Source organism: Lepidochelys kempii, chromosome 6 (genome assembly GCF_965140265.1).
Source record: "Lepidochelys kempii isolate rLepKem1 chromosome 6, rLepKem1.hap2, whole genome shotgun sequence".
NCBI classification, from domain to species: Eukaryota; Metazoa; Chordata; order Testudines; family Cheloniidae; genus Lepidochelys; species Lepidochelys kempii.
In genome coordinates, this window is record NC_133261.1 from 29,525,400 (window position 1) to 29,545,372 (window position 19,973).

Genomic DNA, 19,973 nt, shown 5'->3' on the forward strand with positions numbered 1-19,973 from the left:
AAAGGTATTTAAGCACCTGAAGATGCAGAAAGGTGCCTAGTGGGAGTACCTGTGTGCCTAACTCCCATTGAAATCAATTACCTTTAAAAATCTGGCCCTAAATTCCTAGGTCACTTTAGAAAATGGGACTTAGACTTCAAGATCACTTAGGCCCTTTTGAAAATTTTACGACCATACACTTGAGAAGGAAGAAGAGACCAAGAAGCGATCATGTCCTTCATTGTCTTCTCTGCTCTGAAGCTTTCCCACTGTTGTTTTTACATCTGGGTTGTACCACTAGAATGCAAAATAATCTTTAGCGTCAGTGTTTCCTGTTATTCAACACCGACAGACAATCCCACCTGTCATGTCAGCCTCAGGAAACACTGCACGGCCATGCTACCGACACAGTAGTGACGCTGGCTGCAGCATATATCTAACATAGAGAGATACTGAGTCTTTCCTGATACCTGTGGTATCAAAAATTAAATGGTTCTGTGGGATTCAGACATAAATATAGGGTAAGCTCTTCCATGCCAATGTCTTCTATATTCCCTTTTTTTCTAATACATATTAATATATAAATATCAGGTCTCCACAGTGCGTAGATTCAGAACTAAAACCTTTGTTCTGCTATGATGCTAGTAAGGAAGTCTTTGTGCTTCTGCTATACACAGTGGCTTTGCTAACGTGAGGATGAACAGCTCAGTATCCCAGCCCTCTGTCACATCTAATCCAAACTGACAGACAGCCCACAGAAATGTGTGGGCGATCCTACTCCACTCATTTCAGCAACATAACGTCTGTGCTATTGATAGCTGCTGGCGCATTTGACGCTTTTTACCATGGATTCTGCAATTTAGGAGGAGGGGGAAAATTCAGTCTGCGTTCACAGTGACATAATGGGCCACGTTTGTTTCTAGTGTGAAGTGGCACGGCTCCATTAATGGAGCAGCAGCCGTTTACACCATAAGAGAATTTGGCCCAGCAACTTTTCAAGACACTTTTTAGTTCTTGGCCCTTCCCTTCCAGCAGATTTTTTTTTAACTTGCTCACAAAGTTTAAGGTTAAGGGCCAGATTGTGCTGGATTTTGCAGAAGGGAGGGCTTGCAAGTATTCTCTCTCCCTTCACTTATGTGGGTGCGCAAAGACCTCCCACAATAGCAGCCCCTGTACTCTGGGGAGCATGCGGGCTGCTTGCTCTCTGCTTCATCCCTGGGGAGCCATTTGTTCAGAATTGACCCCCCTCCACATTGGTCCCTGGAATAGGCTTACAAGGGGAGCAATCTCTGCTGATGTGAAGAGGGCCTACTCCGTGTGCACGGAGCAGCCCCAGGAGAAATTGTATCGGTGAGAGACAATCTTTCCCAGTACTTTCCCTGGGAAGTTTTGCTCTCCATTACCTCTCAGGCAACACTGTGGCACAAATGCCATAATATATCCTTAAATGTGGACTATAGCTTCAGTTATTCAGACTGTTTGAGTTACACTGAATGAGCCCATAGATTTGGCCAAAGTGATTTAGCAAAACTAAAATCTGTATTCTGACACTTTCTTCCTTTTTGTTCCTTTGCTTTGATGTAGGATCTTTTCCCATTTTATAGTGGGGTTTTGAACACACTCTATATTCCAAAATCATTTCCAGTCATGTCCTTTTGTAGGGAAAAGAAATGCAGCTTATAATTTCAAATTCAGAGAGCAATGGCTCTTTATTAGAGACAGAAAAGGTGTACTGTACATTTCCATATCCGTTTGTGCACAGCACAGAAATATTAATGATCAAAGAGCAGATTATTTATGAATATCAGTCATTATATAATAAAAATGAATAGAATAGAATATTAATAAACCCTGCTACATTTCTTTCGGGCTTCCCAAATGAAATTTTAAAACGTGCATATACATCACATGGTGCACACTCACAAATCAAGTTTTATGCACGTGAGTGAGGTAGATAATTGCACATTGGATTTTAACCAGGTGACTGCAAAGAAGACTACCTGAAACTTTGGCCCCTATATTTAAAATAAAAAGTTGAGTTGCATCCTGTTATAGAAACATTCTGCGTCCTGATCCATCTAAACATGCACTTGGCACAGTTTCTGCATAGTGAAGGGAACCACCGTTGGTGTCTCCTTAAATATATTTTATGTTGCATGCAGAAATGTACAGAGTACTGGCCAGAGGAACAGGTCACCTATGAAGGAATAGAAATCACAGTTGACCAGGTCATACAAGCAGATGATTACCGATTAAGACTCATCACCCTGAAGGTAAGATCGCTCAGATGTATTTACAATAGCGTAGAAATTCAAAGCCTTAAACAGGACTGTTCATGGAGAACTGAGTACAAATCGTATCCACTGTGCACTACTGTGCATATATCCCTTGTCGCTACTGCATTTGTGATGCCCCTGATCAGATCCCAAAAATGTAAACAATCCAATAATAAAAGCAGTCGGAGAGGGATAGCTCAGTGGTTTGAGCATTGGCCTACTAAACCCAGGGTTGAGAGTTCAGTCCTTGAGGGGGCCATTTAGGGATCTGGGGCAAAAATTGGGGTTTGGTCCTGCTTTGAGCAGGGGGTTGGACTAGATGACCTCCTGAGGTCCCTTCCAACCCTATGATTCTATGATCTATGTAGACAGTGAATGCATACAGTCTAAAGACTTTCAGACCACTTGTAACAGGAATGTGTTCATTCACTGGAAGAGACCGGTGAGTAATTCTGTGCAAGTGTCTTCTGCGCTGACATGCTAGTTTGGGGATAGTGTCTTACCTAACTTTGAACTGGCCTTTATAAGTCATACTAAAGACATTGGCTTTAGGTTAACATCATGAACTTAGTGATGATGTTGTATGGAGTACAAAGAATTTTATGCAATATGGGTCAGTTCCTCAGCTGCTGTAAATTGGCTTCGCTCAATTGGCTTCCCTGGAGCTATACTGATATATGCTAGCGTAGGATTTGGCCTTATGTGAGGTTTTACATTTTCAAGGTTGTGTAGAGATCTCTGGAAGCTGTTAATCTTGGAAAAGCTTAAACTGTGCTTCTAGTCTTCACATTAACATTATTAAACTTCTTGTATACTATTGTGTTTGTCAAATTGTTGGGTGCAAAATGTTATATAGAAAGCTAAGATGACTTTTGTGCCACTGAGAATATGCAGTAGAGCTGGGAAGGGAACTCAGGAATCTCAGTCTAATGTCCTGTCCCTCCTAGACCATCTGTTCTACTCCTTTGGCCTCTGTGTTGTCTCCTCCCTGTTTCCCTCAGTAATGTGTCCACCGATCTATTTAGCAGTTGCTGGTGGTACAGTAATTCCACCACTGCTCAATGCGGCTAACCCTTTTTTGATCTGTATCATCCTTATTATTCTGTTAAGCAGTTAGGTGAACTAGCACTGAAACTGCTTAAAGGAAATATGCTACAGTAAACAGAATAAAACTGCTGGTAGCTTGTTGAGCACTTTTCCACCACTACATCCCCAGAGTTAACTTTTCTAATTACGGTATCCTTTCTGTTAACTGTTTGAAATAAAACACTTAGATTTCCAAACGAATAACAGCCATGCCACCATGTGAATACTGAATTCCAGAACATAATTATTTTGTTAAATACTCTATTGCTACCTGATCCAGGATATCACCATCCTATTTTACAACTCACTAGGTTCCATGGTCTCAAGGCATATACTTAAATAGGAAAAGTCTCTTCGTATAATCTTCACACGTCTTTTCATGTATCAGATCCAGCCCTGAACTCAGTATAGCAAAGCAGAATTGCTTCCCAAACTGCGAACAAGCCTCCTTTCACACAAACAGCTTTGAGTCTCACCAGCCATGTGCTAATATGCAGGGAGCTGGCTTATGAAACCCTGTGTCTGGATCAAGAGCATGGAGAGTCTGTCAATCATGCATTTGGCGCAGAGGATGAGTTGAAGATCACACTCTGAGACAAGTGAGAAGGGGAAGGAAAGATTACTTCCAAGCATGTGCAGACTTGCATAATCCTTAAATACAACCATGTCTCAGACAGTGTGACACAACAGAAAGAATAAAGTTGAGCCAAAGTCCATTTGAGTCCCCTTGTCTCACAGACAAGGCTTTTGTTAATTTCACTCAGCTACTGCAGCTATCTCAGTGAAATTGACAATCCCGGTCAGGGTGCAATGTCCACAAGGTTATTCAAGAATTGTGGTTAAATGCAGCAGTTTAATACTAGCGATCAGGGCTGATCAAAATTTTCCCGTCAGAACTGTTTTTTGACAGAAAATTGAGTTTTCAGCCAAATAAAATTTTTTGCAAGACATGTCTGTCTGTTTTGCATGGAAAAGTTCAACAAAAAAAAACCAAAAGCACAAAAAGTTTTCAGTTAAGAAGCACCAGGCAGACTGCTTGGCGGGCCGGGAGCCCCAGACTTCCAAGGTTCAATGCTCCAGGGCAACCCCGCCAAGCACACTGTATAGGGCCACAGCTCTGGGAAAGCTCCTTCACATGCACTGTTCCTGGGCTGGGGACTCCAGGCTTACCAGGGTCTGCGACTGCAGGGCAGCTCTGCCATGCTAGGGATATCAGGGTTTCCAGACTCCCTGCCGTGGAGCAGAGAGCTTGAAAGTCCTGGGAATCCTGGCTCTAGCCGGGGCTTGGCTCCTGGGTCTGCACAAGGGAGCAAAGAAGCCCCGAGAATCCTGGCAGTGAATTCTTATGGGAATTTCTGCTTTGTGAAAAATTTTAAAAAATGTGGTTTTGTTTGGAAATCCTGATTTCAGCCAACTCTGCTCAGATGTGCATTTAGTGCAGGGGTAAATCTGGCCCCTTTTATGTATATAGTTATGTAGGATTCTACCAGAGAAAAAATAGAATTTTAAAACCAAATTGTGGGTTGGGATCAGAGATGTCTGATAACACCAGCCACCCCAAGGCAGATGAAAAGAGGTGGAGAAAGCAGGCAGCAGATAAAAAAGGAGAGGACTAAAAACGGTTTAAATTTATAATCTATATCCCTTCAGGAAATGAGAATGTTATGCTGACACACATGACACTGAAGCTTTGATTGGCATTGCATGTGTCCAAGCCCATAGTTCCTTTTCCATACAACCTGTTCCTTTCATTCATTTTAATGTCACATCCCCACTTGGTTATTCAACTAAGCAACACTTCAGCTTTCAGCATCAGTGGGACAGTACTAAAAAAACGAAGCTGGTAGGTGAATGGTTCCAAGCTGCCAGAAGAGAAATAAAGGAGCTGTTTAGTGAGATGTCATTGTCTGGGACTGTTCTTTCATCATATAGTGGCAATAATGCCTGTCACTCTGGACCCATACTTACAATAAATGGCATGGTAATGAAAACCATTACCATTAATTGCGTCACATTCTCCAATGCCATGGACATTCTCCCTTAGATAGAGGTAGGATGTTGCAGCATCTAAACTGATTAGAAATTTAATGTGATCCACCAACTGCACTCCAGAGACTGATGCGCATTTCTCAGCAACAAGGTTTGAGGATGGTTTATCATAATTCTTTCAGGACACAGGTCAGGCCTTAGCAGGCTTTGGGAATTCAGAAACAAATAAAGCAAAAGGGAGAAAGAAGCCTTTTTCGTTTTAAAAGGAACCTAACAAGGGTCTAGCCACTGACTGATTATCCCAGCTTTAGCAGTAACATGATTCTGGGCTTTGAACCACCAATTAAACCTTGTTTCTTCCCAACCTAACCCCACGCCTCCTGAATCTCAATGAAGCATAGATAAAAGAGTATTTTCTTTTCAGTAGGAATGGATGTATACAGTGTCACTGAATTCAGGGTTCTCTGATTGGAAAGTTTAAAATTGGGAACAATGTAAAGAAAACTAAATGCATCTTGAACTAGTGATTATTTTTTTCCCATCCCCTAGAAGAGTAACTTCACATAAGTATTCTTGTTTCTTTTCTTCTGGCATTTGTGTTTTGGAACCACTGTTTTTCATAATATTTGGAATCTGTTTTCAAAATGTAGTTATAAAACTAGTGCTCTTAACTGCCATGGCTTGGCTCTCAAGGAGCCTAGGGTGCAATTTTAAAAATGCCAAATGACTTAGGCTCGTACATCTCATTTTCAAAAGTGACTCTGGGCCCAGATCCTCAAAGGTGTTTAGGCAATTAACTCCCATTGTTTTCAGTGGAAGGTAGGAGCCTGAATACCTTTGAGGATCTGGACTTAAAGTGCCCAAATCCCACTGAAAGTCAGTGAGACTTAGGCCTAGATTTTAAAGGTATTCAGGTGTTTCTCTGCTCAGCTTTGCAAATCCTAACTGCCTTGAGAGCCTGTCTCATTTTCAAAAGTGACTTAAGAGTTTCAAGTCCCTGTAGTGAGGAGGCATGGCCTCCCTCAGAGAGTGACAGGGAGGGACCACGACACGCCCTCTGGTGGGCAGAACCAGGGGAGCCACTTCTGCCCCGCCATAAACGGAAGGGCGGAACAGGAAGCAGAAGTTGAGCTGGAGCTGTCACGGGAGACAGATGCATCCCGCCTGCTGCTGGAGCCTGCAGAGAAGCTGCGGGGGTTGCCTCCTGAGGACTGGCCAGAGCTCCCAGGGTTGCTGGCCGACTGAGGGACCGAGGAGCTGCTGGGGCTACCGGCTGAGGACTGGCCGGATCTCTCCCGGCCGCCAGCCGACCGAGATGCCAAGGAGCTGCTGGGGGCTGGGCCTGCTGCCTGAAGACTGGCCAGAGTTCTCCAAGATGACAGATGACCCCCACAGTACAGAGGTACCAAATTCCAGGGATGTAGGAAGTAGCCCAAAGGAACAAGATGACTGGTTGAGTGTTGGCTGGATACAAGGTCAGCATGTTGCTGGCGGATCCCAGCTGACCCAGTGGCGGACTACTCTGCCACTGTTAAGGCCTTGGGTTGGGATGTGAGGGAATTGGGTGGGTCCACATCCCCCTACCACCCTACCTTTGGGGTGGCAGCACCCCCACCTTTGGCCAGGAGGCCTGTGGTACCCTACTGTTCAGTCCTGCTGGAGCCCCTAGACTCTGCTGGTGCTCACCCCTGCCGGAGCCTCTAGACTTCGTTGGTACTCGACTTTATCTGGGGCTCACATACTGCTTAACCACTCTGCCCTGATTGCAGGTCAGAGCCTACTAACTATTTGCAGCCCTGCCCTGGCTGACGACAAACTGCCATCCTTCTCAGACAGACGGAGCACTGGGTGCAGCTAATTCCTCCCTTTTGAGCTCACCTTTACAGGTACATGGCAGCGAGGAGGCATGGCCTCCCTCATAGTGTGACAGGGAGGGATGGTCATGCAGCCTGCAGTCCCATTGACTTTCAGTGAGACTAAGTTTCCTTAGTGTATACATCACTTTTGAAAATAAGACTAAATTAATTAGGCATTGCAATGCTAAGCAGAGCAACACTTTTTAAAAATCTGGGCCTTAGGCATTTTTGAAAATGTTACTCCTAGTTCTTAGTCTGAAACCAAAATTGCTCTCCACTGCTTCCTTAAAACTCAGTCAAGTGTTTAAAGGAAGTCTGTGGAAGCTAAAGGTTACTTTCCTTGGACGCTTTCCTGCCTTTTGAAGAGAATTATTCAGCCAAATGCTGGCTGCTCCAGACAGTCTCTGCAAGGCTAAGCCCAAGACTTTGAGGCTCGCTAGCTCCATTTAGCACCTCTGAAACTTAGGCCTAAGGTGGGTTGTGTTGATGCCCAAAAACTTGAGGCCATAACTAAAGGCACAAATCTCGCTTTCCTCAATGTCTCTGAATGTCTTGCTGTGTGTGTGTATATTATTATTTATATAAAATATACAACAGAAAGGGTAATCGATCAATTTATCTGAGAGTCTATCAAATACTTCATTAAACCAATTGTGTTATAAACCACTGTAGCCTTCCTGAATGAATCTGTCAGGAGGAGAGTAAGATGACTGTAGACTGGTATAAAGGAGACATCATTTTGCACACAACTCTTGGCACTAATGTGGAGGAGCTGGGACGGAAAACTCTGAAAAAGGACATGAGAGTTTAGCAGGGTTTTTAGTGAATTTTTTTTAGCAGTTTGCTCAAGTGCAGTAGTGAGCCTTGAAATCAGAATTTCTGCGTTTTGTGGCTTTGTGTGTGGGTGCTTGTTTTCCTTTCGCACTGGTTTACTTCTGCTGTTCTCACAGGGTGTGGCTACACTGCATTTTGAAACTCACAGCAGCAAGGATCTATAGACTTGGGCTTGCGCTGTGGCACTAAAAATAGCAGTGTAGACATTGTGGCTCAGGCTATGAAGCCCCACCATCCTCCCTGGACTTCAGAGCCTGAGCCTGAACATCCACACAACTGTTTTTAGCCCTGTAGCACGAGCCCCGTGAGCCCAAGTCTGTCGACACAAGCTTGGAGACTCGCTGGTGGCATAGACATGCCCAAAGAAACAGATTGTCATAGTTTATCAGTTTTGATGAAGAATCTTTGAAAATATTTGCAGTAGTGTACTAATTTTCTGTATAATTGGGTCACAGAAAGGTGGTGAAGTAAGAAACCTGCGACATTACTGGTATACATCCTGGCCAGACCAAAAGACACCAGATCAAGCACCAGCCCTCTTGCAACTGGTGCGGGATGTGGAAGAGGCCATGCAATGTGCAGAAGAAAAGAATGCCCCAGTCATTGTCCATTGCAGGTAAGTTAATGCTGTATTATGTCTCCATGGAGCTCTGTGACATAGAGTGTCTTAAAGACCTAGCAGAGAAAAGAAAAACTTCATGCAATTGCAAGGAAACAGGATGAGCATCTCCTTAAACGTTTATTTATAATCTGTAAAAAGAAAAACTGCTTTATCACAGGGAAATTCAGTCTGGGAGACATATGCTGGAGGTCTCATGCAGCCACTAGTAAAATATCCTTGGAGTTTCTAAAAATTATAATTATAATTTTATGACACAAAAAGTATTGCAACTGACTTAGGGCAATTCTATATTAGATCTCATGCTGATGCATAAAGAGGAATTGATCACTGAGCTAACAACTGGTGGTGCCCAGGTACAAGTAATCAGGGAGCTATTACCTCTGTATATAATTAATTGGAAAGTATTCTGAAAAGAGCTACAAGAATGATTCATGATAATCATAATGGTCCTCTTTGGCCTTAATATCTGTGAATCCGTGTATGTCTCACTGAAATCTCATGGTAGCTTTCACAGGCAATACTGACCCCAGTCCACAGCTTCATATTTTGCTTTGCATGCTTGTTTTACTCTCTCGCCTACTGCTTTGTCTTTCCATCTCCAGTAGCATACTGGTGATTTTTGGAAATGCAAGACATTTGGTTCATTTTTCTTACCTAAGTATTAACATAGAGGGTAGTAGGCGTCTAGAGAATTTTATATGACAGCTGGTGACTAGAGCAGTGTCTGATTTTTTCAGATGCCCTTTTGGAAAAAATATATGCTGTGAATGTAGTAAACTGTATGTATTCAAGATTAGGAAGTGTACCAAACCTTAGCCTATGCCCTAAAATGTGCTGAATCCCACAATTCCCATTGGCTTCAGTGGAAGGTGCAGGTATTCAGCAGCGCTCAGGATTTGATCTTCTAGGAGAGCATAACCACTGCAAAGATGCCGATACTGTCAGCCCTCTTAAATACAAAGTAGTAAACCTTTTAAAAAATCAAACATGAGCCTAATCCTGAAAGTATTCTTAATAACAAGTACATGTTAAAGGTAGGTTGTCATTCCTAACATAGACCTGTGGGTAAGGCACTGGACTCAGAAGACTTGGTTTCTATTCCTGCCTCTGCCACTAACCTGCTATGTGACTTGAGCAAGTATCTTTACCTCTCTTTGCTCAGTTTTCCAATCTGTAAAATGGGGGTGCTACTTACCTTCTTTTGTAAAATGCTTTGACATTTATGGATGAAAAGCATTGTAGAAGATCTGTATATTATTTGTTATTTGTATCAGCGTAGCACCTAGAGAGCCAACCAACCTCCAGGCCTCAGTGAAATAGGTGCTATACATACACATAGTAAGAGACAGTCCCTGCCCTGAAGAGTTTCCCCTCTAAATAGACAAGACAGACAAAGGATGGGAAATGGGATGCAACATGGAAGTAGAAGGCTGGGAATTGAGGTATAGAAACAATGACTTATCGAAGGTCAGACAGGAAGTTTATGGCAGCACCAGAAATTAAACCTAGATTGCCTTAGTCTTGGTCTATGCCTGAAAAGTAAGATCGTCCTTCTTCCTTTGTAGTGCCTGCATTTTGTCATTTTAACCATGTTCCTGCTACAGCTTAACACCATTTAAGCACAGTTATTGCTAGCCCCATTTTCCTAACCAGCTTGGTCAGGAATTTCTCCCTGAAAATTTAAATAACGTGGTCAAAATCCTGTCTTTAGTGGTCAGGGAAACCATGCTGGAACTTTGCTAGCCACAGCCATATATAAGTCCAGTTGTTGCCTGAACACTTGTTGCCAGTGTCTTTGCACTATGATTTTAACACTGTTTAAATGGATGTAGGTTCTCTGGAGATTGTGAAGGGTAATTATTCCTGAGACTGCTCACTTAATTAGTTAACATGCAGAAGTGTTGTCAGCTTTGCTGCTCATTCTTCATGGTGGTAGTAAGAGGAGTTCACAGCTTCTCTTTGCCACAATAGCATAGCACATGTGAGAACAAAATCATCTCTAGTCATTAACCAGGGCCTGAAACAGATATACAGAAAAATGTCTTTACATTGATAACAGAAGAGAAAAATCAGTGGTTTCTTTAGTGGTGAATTGTTGTATCCTGCACAAATCCAGAGAATTGTGAGATTCCAGATCTGAATGACTTTGGAAGTGGCATCAGACTTACTGCGTGTGTTGCTGTTAGTCATAATTATTTAAGCAATATTTGTCACAGCATGTATGAATGAAAACTCATCTTGAGACGTGCACACCCGGGAGATCTTTCAAACTTAATCTGACCAAGGAATAATGGTTATTTGTATCTCTGTTATTTAGGGTATGTCTACACTGCAATAAAACACCCATGGCTGGCCTGTGTCAGCTGACTCGGGCTCACAGGCCTCAGGCTGTGGGGCTATAAATTGCAGTGTAGACGTTAGGGCTCAGGCTGGAGCCCGGGCTCTGGGGTGTTCCCCCCCGCCCTTGCAGGGCCCCTCATCTAAGTGCTGGATTCTCTTGAAAAAAATAAGCTCATGGTTACAACATGGTTTGCTGTGTCTGACTGTCCATTCCACACATTAGTAAGTAATTGCTTCTGAGGGGGAGGGGGCGAAGCACCTACTCCCACTTTATTTTCTAATCTCTTTTGTACATGGAGGCCATCCCTACTCCACCATGAGATATTCTCAGCTGACACCAAGTTTCTGTTCTTGGCTTGCCTCATCAACAATGAACCAACCAGCTCCTAGGTGGTGAGGGAAGGATCAAGGTTCAGAGTCATGGCAGGCATCTTTCAATCCCTGTTTCACTGCGGCCCTGCATTCCATAGAAGCACCTCCATCCCATTTTACATCAGACCCCTGCCGCAGTGGCATCACCCCCAGCCGCAGTCAGATGTGCTGCTTCCCAACCAAACTGAGCGGTGGACCAGCCATTGGCATACACCTCACAGCATTCCAGTCCTTCCACCTTCCCGTGTGCAAAATGAAGGTCCATGCCTGGGATTCAGTCTCTGATCCTCTGTTTTGTAGCATGATGCACCAACATGAGGTCATATCTCTTTTTCTTTATAATGTGCATCACTAAAATTCCTTTGCTGCTGAACACAGCCTTTTGGGGAGAGTACCTGTTATTTTTTTTCATAATCATGAAATATTAGCAACATCTAATACTCTGAAACATGTCAAGGGAGTGAAACTACTATCTATGAGATTTCAACAGACACCATCTTAGTGCTCAGAGGCTACAGTGATGATGGACTGATAGGCCTAACGTGGAAGACCACTTTACTATCTTGTACAGTACACCACTGAAGCTAACTAGAGCCATGCAAACCTTCCCCATGCTACCATAGAAAGGCAGCTGGGCCTCGTGGATAGAGCACTGAACTGTGACTCTGGAAACCTGTTTCAGAGTAGCAGCCCTGTTAGGCTATATTCGCAAAAAGAAAAGGAGTACTAGTGGCATCTTAGAGACTAACCAATTTATTTGAACATAAGCTTTCGTGAGCTACAGCTCACTTCATCAGATGCATCCTGGGTTCTTTTCCCAGTTCTGCTGCTGGGTCACCTTGGGCAAATCACATCGCCTCTCTGTAACTCATTTTCCCCATCTTTAAAATGGGGATAATGATACTGACCTCCTTTGTAAAATGCTTTGCCATCTTCTGATTAAAAGTGCTGTATAAGCTGTATTATTATTACTTAAGTCCCAGTGAAGCTAATGTCTTTTATTAGTAATTAGTAATGATTTTTCCATACACACGCCCCTAGGGATGATGGGAGATTCTGTTTATTTCACACATTTGACAGCAGCCTCCGTACATTATAAATGAAATTTTAACATTTTTCTTTCTGGGTTATTTGCCCACACTTTTTCTCCTCCCCAGTGCAGGTATTGGGAGAACTGGCTGCTTTATTGCCACCAGCATTTGTTGTAAACAGTTGAAGCACGAGGGGATAATTGACATACTGAGAACAACCTGCCAGTTACGGCTAGACAGGTAAGAGAATTTTCTTCCTTTAAAAAAAAAAATTCCACATGTTTAAGGGGGAAAAGAAACATGAGGGGGGAAAAAAGACAAACCTTAGGTCAGTGGGTAAAATTTTCAAAAGTACCTGAGCCTAAGTAGTGGCTATGAGTCAAGTCCAATTGACTTTTAGTGAGACTTAGGCTTCTAAGTCACTTGGGCCTAGATCTCAAAGGTATTTAGGTGCCTAACTCCCAGTGAAATCAATGCGAGATAGGTGCCTAAACACCTTTGAAGGATTTGGGCCTTAGATACTACTGAGAATTTTAAATGGCACCTCTCATCTGTGCTATGGTATTAGCCTGTGATACCAAAATTATCAAATCCCAGCAGCAGACGACAATCCCAACAAGTCACAGTGGGGGCAGATCTTCAGCTGACATAGCTGCCTTGACTTTAATGGAGTTACAGCTGATTTATTTTAATGGAACTACTGCTCATTTACGCTGACTGAGGATCTGGTCCACAGTTATAGCTAAAAGAATACGGCTGAGAGGGCCATTGCTCTCAGAATCACAGACCGGCACACAGCTGTGAGGATGGAACACCAATGATGAAGAAAATGAACTAGCTGGAATCGCAAGCCTCAGTGGAAGAGCACTGCAGTATGGAAGCTGCTGATAGTGTAGGCTGGGCGATGTTTCTTTACGCACAGGCAAGAGATGTTTGCAGACATGCGAAAGGAGATGCAAAGCTCTCCACAATCAAAAGGTTTCTGTTTAAGGGCTTCTCATCATGCCAGTTGCCTTTGGGTTTGACTACGACGTGGAAGGGCCTGAGTTTTGCACCAGAGAGATTATTTTTCTTCTCTCCTTGATTTGAAGCTCTGTCAAAACGTGTCCCCATGCTCTCTCTAACGATAATAATAAATGGAGTGAGGGGAAGAAATGTCATGAAAAATATATCAACGTTCTTTAAAAAAATGAATGAAAAACACAACCCCACGCTGAACCTTATTTCAGGCGAGTCGTTCTGCTCAGTGGGAGGCAGAAAATGAAATGCTTTTCACTCTGCTGTGGTCTTGATAGGCAGAGACCTGCAGAGGTGCTGGGTGTTTGGCTGTTTCAATGAAGGTCAACCCAGACAATGAATGGTCACAAAAGAAAAAAGAAAACATTGAACAGAACCTTGGTTTGTCCGAGCACAGAGAGAGTCGCTGGATCTGAAATGCCCTCCACTTACGTCTGTCTGAGTGTAATATGGGGGGTGTATTTCACAGCCAGGTAGCCACAGGAATGAGGGCGGAAAGTGTCCAGACAAACACTGTGCTTGCTACAAGAGGTACATTTTTTAGTGCTGGCCTGTGGGGATGGGAGTTCAGAAGAAGAGGAGGGCACAGCAGGTATTTAAATGTGCCTAATACCTACTGCTTCATCAGAGGGGGAGCAAGACCGGGGCCCTGCAGGAGCCCCCGATACATTAGGAAAGATCAGGCTGGGAGCCCTGCCTCTCCTCTGTCCCTGAAGGTCCCTTCGTGGGATGAGGGTAGGGGACAGCATTATGAATCACAGGAGAGAGGCCTGATGGCTAGCAAGGTCCTGCTGCTTCCAGGGAATGGGGGGAAAGGGGCTAGCAGCCCCTTTGAAACCATCTCTCCATGTGTCTGTCTGCTGCCACCACTGCCCCTCTGGCCCCGTGTCTCGTTGTGGCCTCAGGAGCAAGCACATGGGCGGCGGCAGCCACTGCAAAGGAGCATAGCAGACAGCAACCTCTTTGACCCATCACCATTATACCAGTTGAGTCGGCAGAGAAAACCAGTTGAGCAGGGGTGGAAGAGCCTCCAGGGACATGGTGGTGTTGGGGGATGAGAGGTTGGAATGAACATTTTGAGCAAGGGAGGTGAAAGTAGGAAAACACTACAAGACATGCAGAACAGTAGCCCTACGACGAGCGTTGGCACTAAGAATCCTCCTCTTGCGTGTGAACAGCAGGGAGCATCTTCAGACAGTCAGTGCCATGTCCAATATCTGGTTTGGGGAAGCTAATTTTACTGACCTGAAATAACAGACACCAGCACCGGGAAGGGGAGGCCTTCCTCAGGCCCATTCTGGAGTCTGGCATTATAAGGTGAATGTGATAAAAGAGTAGTGCAGTTACCACCCTCCTGGACTTCTGACCTTTGCTATCTGCAAAAGAAGTGCCCTCTTTTTCCATAGAGGGAGAAATCCTTTTGCCACAATAGCTGCAGAAGGCCCTAGCTGGAGTGTCACTACACTGGTTCTTTGACTGGAGAGAGACTGCATAGAACCCCTGGTGGGTAGGGGCGATACACACCTCCGTGTGCTGCTGCTAAGCACTGCTCCATGGAAGAACAAATACTTCTAGGGTAATGTCATCAGTGGATCTGTGACTACACAGCAGTAGTTCCTATTAAAGCCAGTGGGGTGTTTTTCAGCTTGCTGTCAGGTTAACGGGACAAAGATTCCTTCTCCCTAGGTCCCTTGCAAGGGCCTGTGTATTGGACTTTGTACAGGAGTCCAGCATTTGGTCCGAAAAATAGTCGACGTGACAAAGAACAGGCTGAGCAATGCTTCCTGCATCCCTTCAGCCGGTGTTCAGGGATGTTGGGTACCTTCTGTCAGTGAAAAAAACGTGTATTTGAAAGGTCTCTGTGGCAAAGAAGGGTGAAAATGTAGATTCTCGAGTCTTTGCCAAAGCTTGGACAGTGAACTCATGATGTGTGGGGAGGAGTGGGGGAAGGGAGGAAGCAGCAGCATAGCAGAAAATGAGATAAAAGGAAAATCATTTCCTGTGGTCTGAAACTAGATGGCCACCCCACTGCTTCTGTTGCCACAACGTCAGGGTCCAACCTAGCTGTTAATGGAATTGCATGGGGAGTAATCACCGGATATGACTAACATTCCTTGTGTGTCACAGCCTGATGGAGATACATTTTCAGTGCTGTGTGCAGCAGAAATGCGGTGCACAGAAACACTCTGAAGCAGGCGAACAAAGATGCTGTTCTAAATAGAGCAGATTGACAAATAGGTATGCTCAGCTGGTAATGGGGTTTCTTTGAAGGGGTGCAGCATGTGTTCCCCACCCCTGCCAGCTGGTGCAGGGGTTGTGGGGGGACACATGACACCACCATCTTCCTGCCGACTTTGGAGCATCTGCCTCATGCAGTGATTGCACTCCTTGAGCTGCTTGAGCAGAGGAACTGGGATTGGGCACAGCCACTACGCAGGGAAGTAAGGGAGGAGGCCACTTACGTACAACCTCGCCCTACGATTACAATGAGTGTAACAGCAAATCACGTTTCTCTTCTTGCCTAGTTATAGTATGGGTTCGGGTGAACTCGGTTTTCATTTCAGGTTTTCAGTTCAGTTAGACTGAAAGCTGAGTGAAGCCCAGATTTCTATGTTGAAAGTCCTTACTAATCAGGATGTGGGTGGTAGTCAGCTCAGAATCTGAGCTATTCTCTGTTGTAATGTCTTTGCCTAGTCTGAAATCCTACTGGCACTTCCTGGTTCACTGGAAGTATTCTGGAATGCATCATCCTGTGACATCAGAGAGAGAAAGAGAGAGGAAATCTAATTTACTGCATGGGAGACAGTGAGACCCAGTTGATAGGGCACTGGTTTGGGATTTAGGCGACCTGGCTTCTGTTCCCAGCTCTGCCATTGACCTGCTGGGTGACACTGGACAAGTCCCTTAACTTGTTTCCCCTCACGCCTGTCTTGTCTATTTAGACTGCAAGCTCTTTGGGGGCAGGGACTGTCTAACTATGTATTTATACAGTGCCTAGCATGACTCCTGTAACACATAATAAATTATGATATTGTCAATGAATTAGGGCCTCACTGAGAGAAAAGCAAAGGTAAAACTTATTTCTGTTCTGAATACCTCTCATTTACTGGTTAGCAGAGGCACTTGGGGCCAGATCCAAATGCAGTGCAGTCAGTGGCAGCTTTTCCATTGACTTCAGTCATTGGGCTTAGGAATAGGCTCTTGGAGCGTAAATCCATTTCATTTTAGCTGTGCCATTCACCATTAAGTGCACTGTTTACATGTAACAAAAGGACTGTTTCCCTCCTCTTTTTTTCTGCTTTCCTTTTCAGGGGAGGAATGATCCAGACTTGTGAACAATATCAATTTGTCCACCATGTCATGAGCTTGTATGAAAAACAGCTCTCTAGAGCAGCAGAAGAATAAGCTTTCATGATATTCCTAGTGGTTAAAACCAAGAGAACTCTTGACGGGAGTCAGCTATATTTTAGATCTGATAAGAGACACATGGTAACTTGGCAGTCTTTGTTGAATATATATATATATATATATATATATATATATATATATATATATATATATATATTTGTTTTACTTTGATATTGCTTTCTTTGCTCTTGTTTGCATCAACTTTTAAGAGCTGAGATACTGCTTGTCTTAAACATGTGGCAGAACATAATCACCAAAAAAATGGCTTATTTATACTGTAAATAAGAATAGTAGCTTCATTTGTTACAAAATCAAAAAAAAAATTCACTAGCTGTCTTGAGTTTGCTGTTTTTAAAAAATGATTTAATTGCTAATAGATCCAAATACAGTGTGGAACTCTTTGAAACTGTCATGCTGAAATATGTATGGTATGTTGACTAAGCTTGAAATTAACTTTTTGCCTTTTTCTGATTGTTTTTACATTTTAAACTACCGAATACTGTGTATATCATAAACCTTCTGAGCCTCTGCATTAAATGATTCAAGTTGATTCATATTGAAATCATGTTTTACACCTCATGTTTGCTTGTGAAAAAAGAAAAATTCCACAAAATGTAGCAGAACCAAGGGAGGGGAGAAAAAACAATTCATTGACATGAGGCGATTGCCACTTCTTTATCTCCAATATACCATGGAATCAAGAAAAGAATGGAAAAGTATGGTGACCATTAGAGATGAGTCTGAACCAAACCCTGAACTCAAGCATTCCCCCAATCTTTGTGAGCATTATGAAATCTTAACTTGGATCCAGATCTGAATTTGGCAAATAGCCTCTCTTTATGAGCCAGACCAAAATCCATGATACAATTTCCCATGAATTTTGGGGTGTTTTAACACAGATTCTGAATGTTGTGACTTGAGCTCTTCTCTAATGAATACATAGTAAAGGAGGTCACGTGTGCACTGTGAAGTTAGGTTGAGATTTTCAAAGCTGTCTGAGGCCTGGTCTGCACCAGGAAGTTAGGCTGATATAACTATGTTGCTCAGGGGTGTGAAAATTCCACACCCCTGAGTGACGCAGTTAAACCAACCTAAACTGACTGTAGACAACAGTAGCTCAATGGGAGAATTCTCCCATGAACCTAGCTACCGCCTCTCAGAGGTGGAGTACCTGTGCCAATGGGAGAAGCTCTCCCTCTTCACTGAAGAGTTACAGCTGTGACGCTGCAGTGTTTTAAGTATAGACAAGCCCTGAGAGAATGTCTACGCTGCAGTTAGGTGTGTGATTGCAGCACGTCGGACATGCTAGATCAAAGGTAGCTCGAGTAACAATATCAGCGAAGCAGCAGCAATCACCTCCTGGTTGCAGTGTAAACATACCTTAATTGATCTGAGTGCCCAGTTCTCATTACAATTAATGGGAACAGGGCATCCAAATCCCATAGGAAGTTTTGAAAAACCTCAGCCTTAATATGTTGGCCAATGTTTAGAGATTTGCCTTTGAAAATCAATTCAGACTGTCACTGTCTCTGGTTCCTAAAACCCCTGATCCGTGCAGCAACAGTTCCCTTTAGGCAATAGAGACTCTGCTGCTCTTGGCTGTGTTCTAGGCCCCAATTCAGCAAAGGACTCCAAGCATGCACATCGTTACATACATGCTTGAGCACTTTACTGAGCATGGATGGACTTGACTATGTGAGTTAAGTGCTTTGCTGAACTGGGACCCTAGTGAACAATTAAAGCTATCCACAACTTTTTTTTAAAAACAAAAAACATTTCTAGGAAGTGCTGAAAATTCTGAGAATTTATAGCACTTGTTGATCAAGAAGGGATCAAAAACAGCATTCAGAACAATAAGGGCTTGCGCCTGCTCCCACTGATGTTCTGCACAGGATCGGGCCTGAAGAGCTGTGCGTATATACAACTTACTGTGTCACTGTGGGGAAAGCTTTCCCAAAAGTTCAAGACATGTCTTCTGTTGGTTCAGTACCTGTGTTTACCTTGTATCCGTGCCTCTGTAAAAATCCTGTCAGCAGGGTTTGCATGAATGTGGCAAAATGTGTTATCTTTAAACCACTTGATTTTATTGCTGTATTTAAAATATTTCCTTCAGTGATACGCTAACCGAGTGAACTGGCGTTCTTTTTTTAAAAACTGTTGGTAGTCATTAAATAGAGCAATAAACTTAAGCATTTTGAGCATAACATGACTGTTAGTTTTATGTAAAACTTACCAGGTATCCTACTCCCCTTGCTACCAACTTTTTTATAAGGGTGACATTACCCTCGTCTAATGACCCTTTCATAGAAACAAGCATCACTGACGGTCAGAATGGCATTGTAAATGGAAACTGCCCCTCCCCCTCCAAATAATGTTTTAAGATGTTTTGTGCCCTTCAATTCAAACCAAGTAAGTGAAGAAAATGACATGTTTTCTCACGATTTATGCCATGCGTCAAATAAAGAATATTTGTTGCTGAGGGATAGCGATGTGGGTATGGGACAGTAGCTGAATCTAAACATTTGTCTCTTTTCTGCGGAGAATTCCTAGTAGAGAATCATTCCACAGCAAACAAAGTAGGAACTACTGTAAATAATGCTCCATAAGATCAACACAGAGGCTTAGATGCTCAGCTGGTGTAAATCAGTGTAGCTCCATGGACTTCAACCTAAGGAAGACTAGCCTGCTGCTCACTCCTGTTTTGCATTAATAGCATGCTCTGAGGGGCTCTTGAAAATGTACGGCCAGTTTCACCAGTGCATTTTCACTGCTTTGCATCCATTCATTGATACAAAGCAGCCATAAACCTGGCTTAACTGACTGGTTCAAATGGCTTTACAGCTGCTTTGCATCACCACAGGCAGAGCATTCTAGTTACTCATGCCCAAAATGTTCAAATGGCTCATGAGATGGTATTTTGTTTTACCAACTTGGCACTAATCCGCCTATTTATTGCTTGGCCTTGCCATAATTAACATCATTCACACATTTCTCTCTCCGGTTATAAAGTTTAAGAACTGAAGGGACAATTAGATAAGCATTTGAATATAGCAGAGGAAGGAGAGCTCCTGTATAGGGAAAGGTGTTTAGAATGGGCAGGATTCCTTCTTTCCTGCTACTTAATAGGTTGAAATCTTTAGCTGCCCTGCTAAGGACAGGGGGA

General features: G+C 43.4%; 1 protein-coding gene across 6 annotated transcripts in view; it reads left to right on the plus strand.

Annotated features, from left to right (window-relative positions):
- The window catches only part of PTPN5 (protein tyrosine phosphatase non-receptor type 5), a 141,334-nt gene extending 123,697 nt beyond the window's left edge, over nucleotides 1-17,637 (plus strand). For 4 of the 6 annotated variants that reach the window (XM_073350619.1, XM_073350618.1, XM_073350624.1 and 1 more), the window contains exons 11-14: nucleotides 2,142-2,252; nucleotides 8,476-8,636; nucleotides 12,512-12,625; nucleotides 16,714-17,637. In XM_073350619.1, the coding sequence (XP_073206720.1) occupies nucleotides 2,142-2,252; nucleotides 8,476-8,636; nucleotides 12,512-12,625; nucleotides 16,714-16,807 (480 nt within the window). In that variant the 3' untranslated portion in view covers nucleotides 16,808-17,637. The remainder of the gene's footprint in view (nucleotides 1-2,141; nucleotides 2,253-8,475; nucleotides 8,637-12,511; nucleotides 12,626-16,713) is intronic. The other 2 variants (XM_073350621.1, XM_073350623.1) reach the window with 1 other exon arrangement.
- Nucleotides 17,638-19,973: the final 2,336 nt, after the last annotated feature.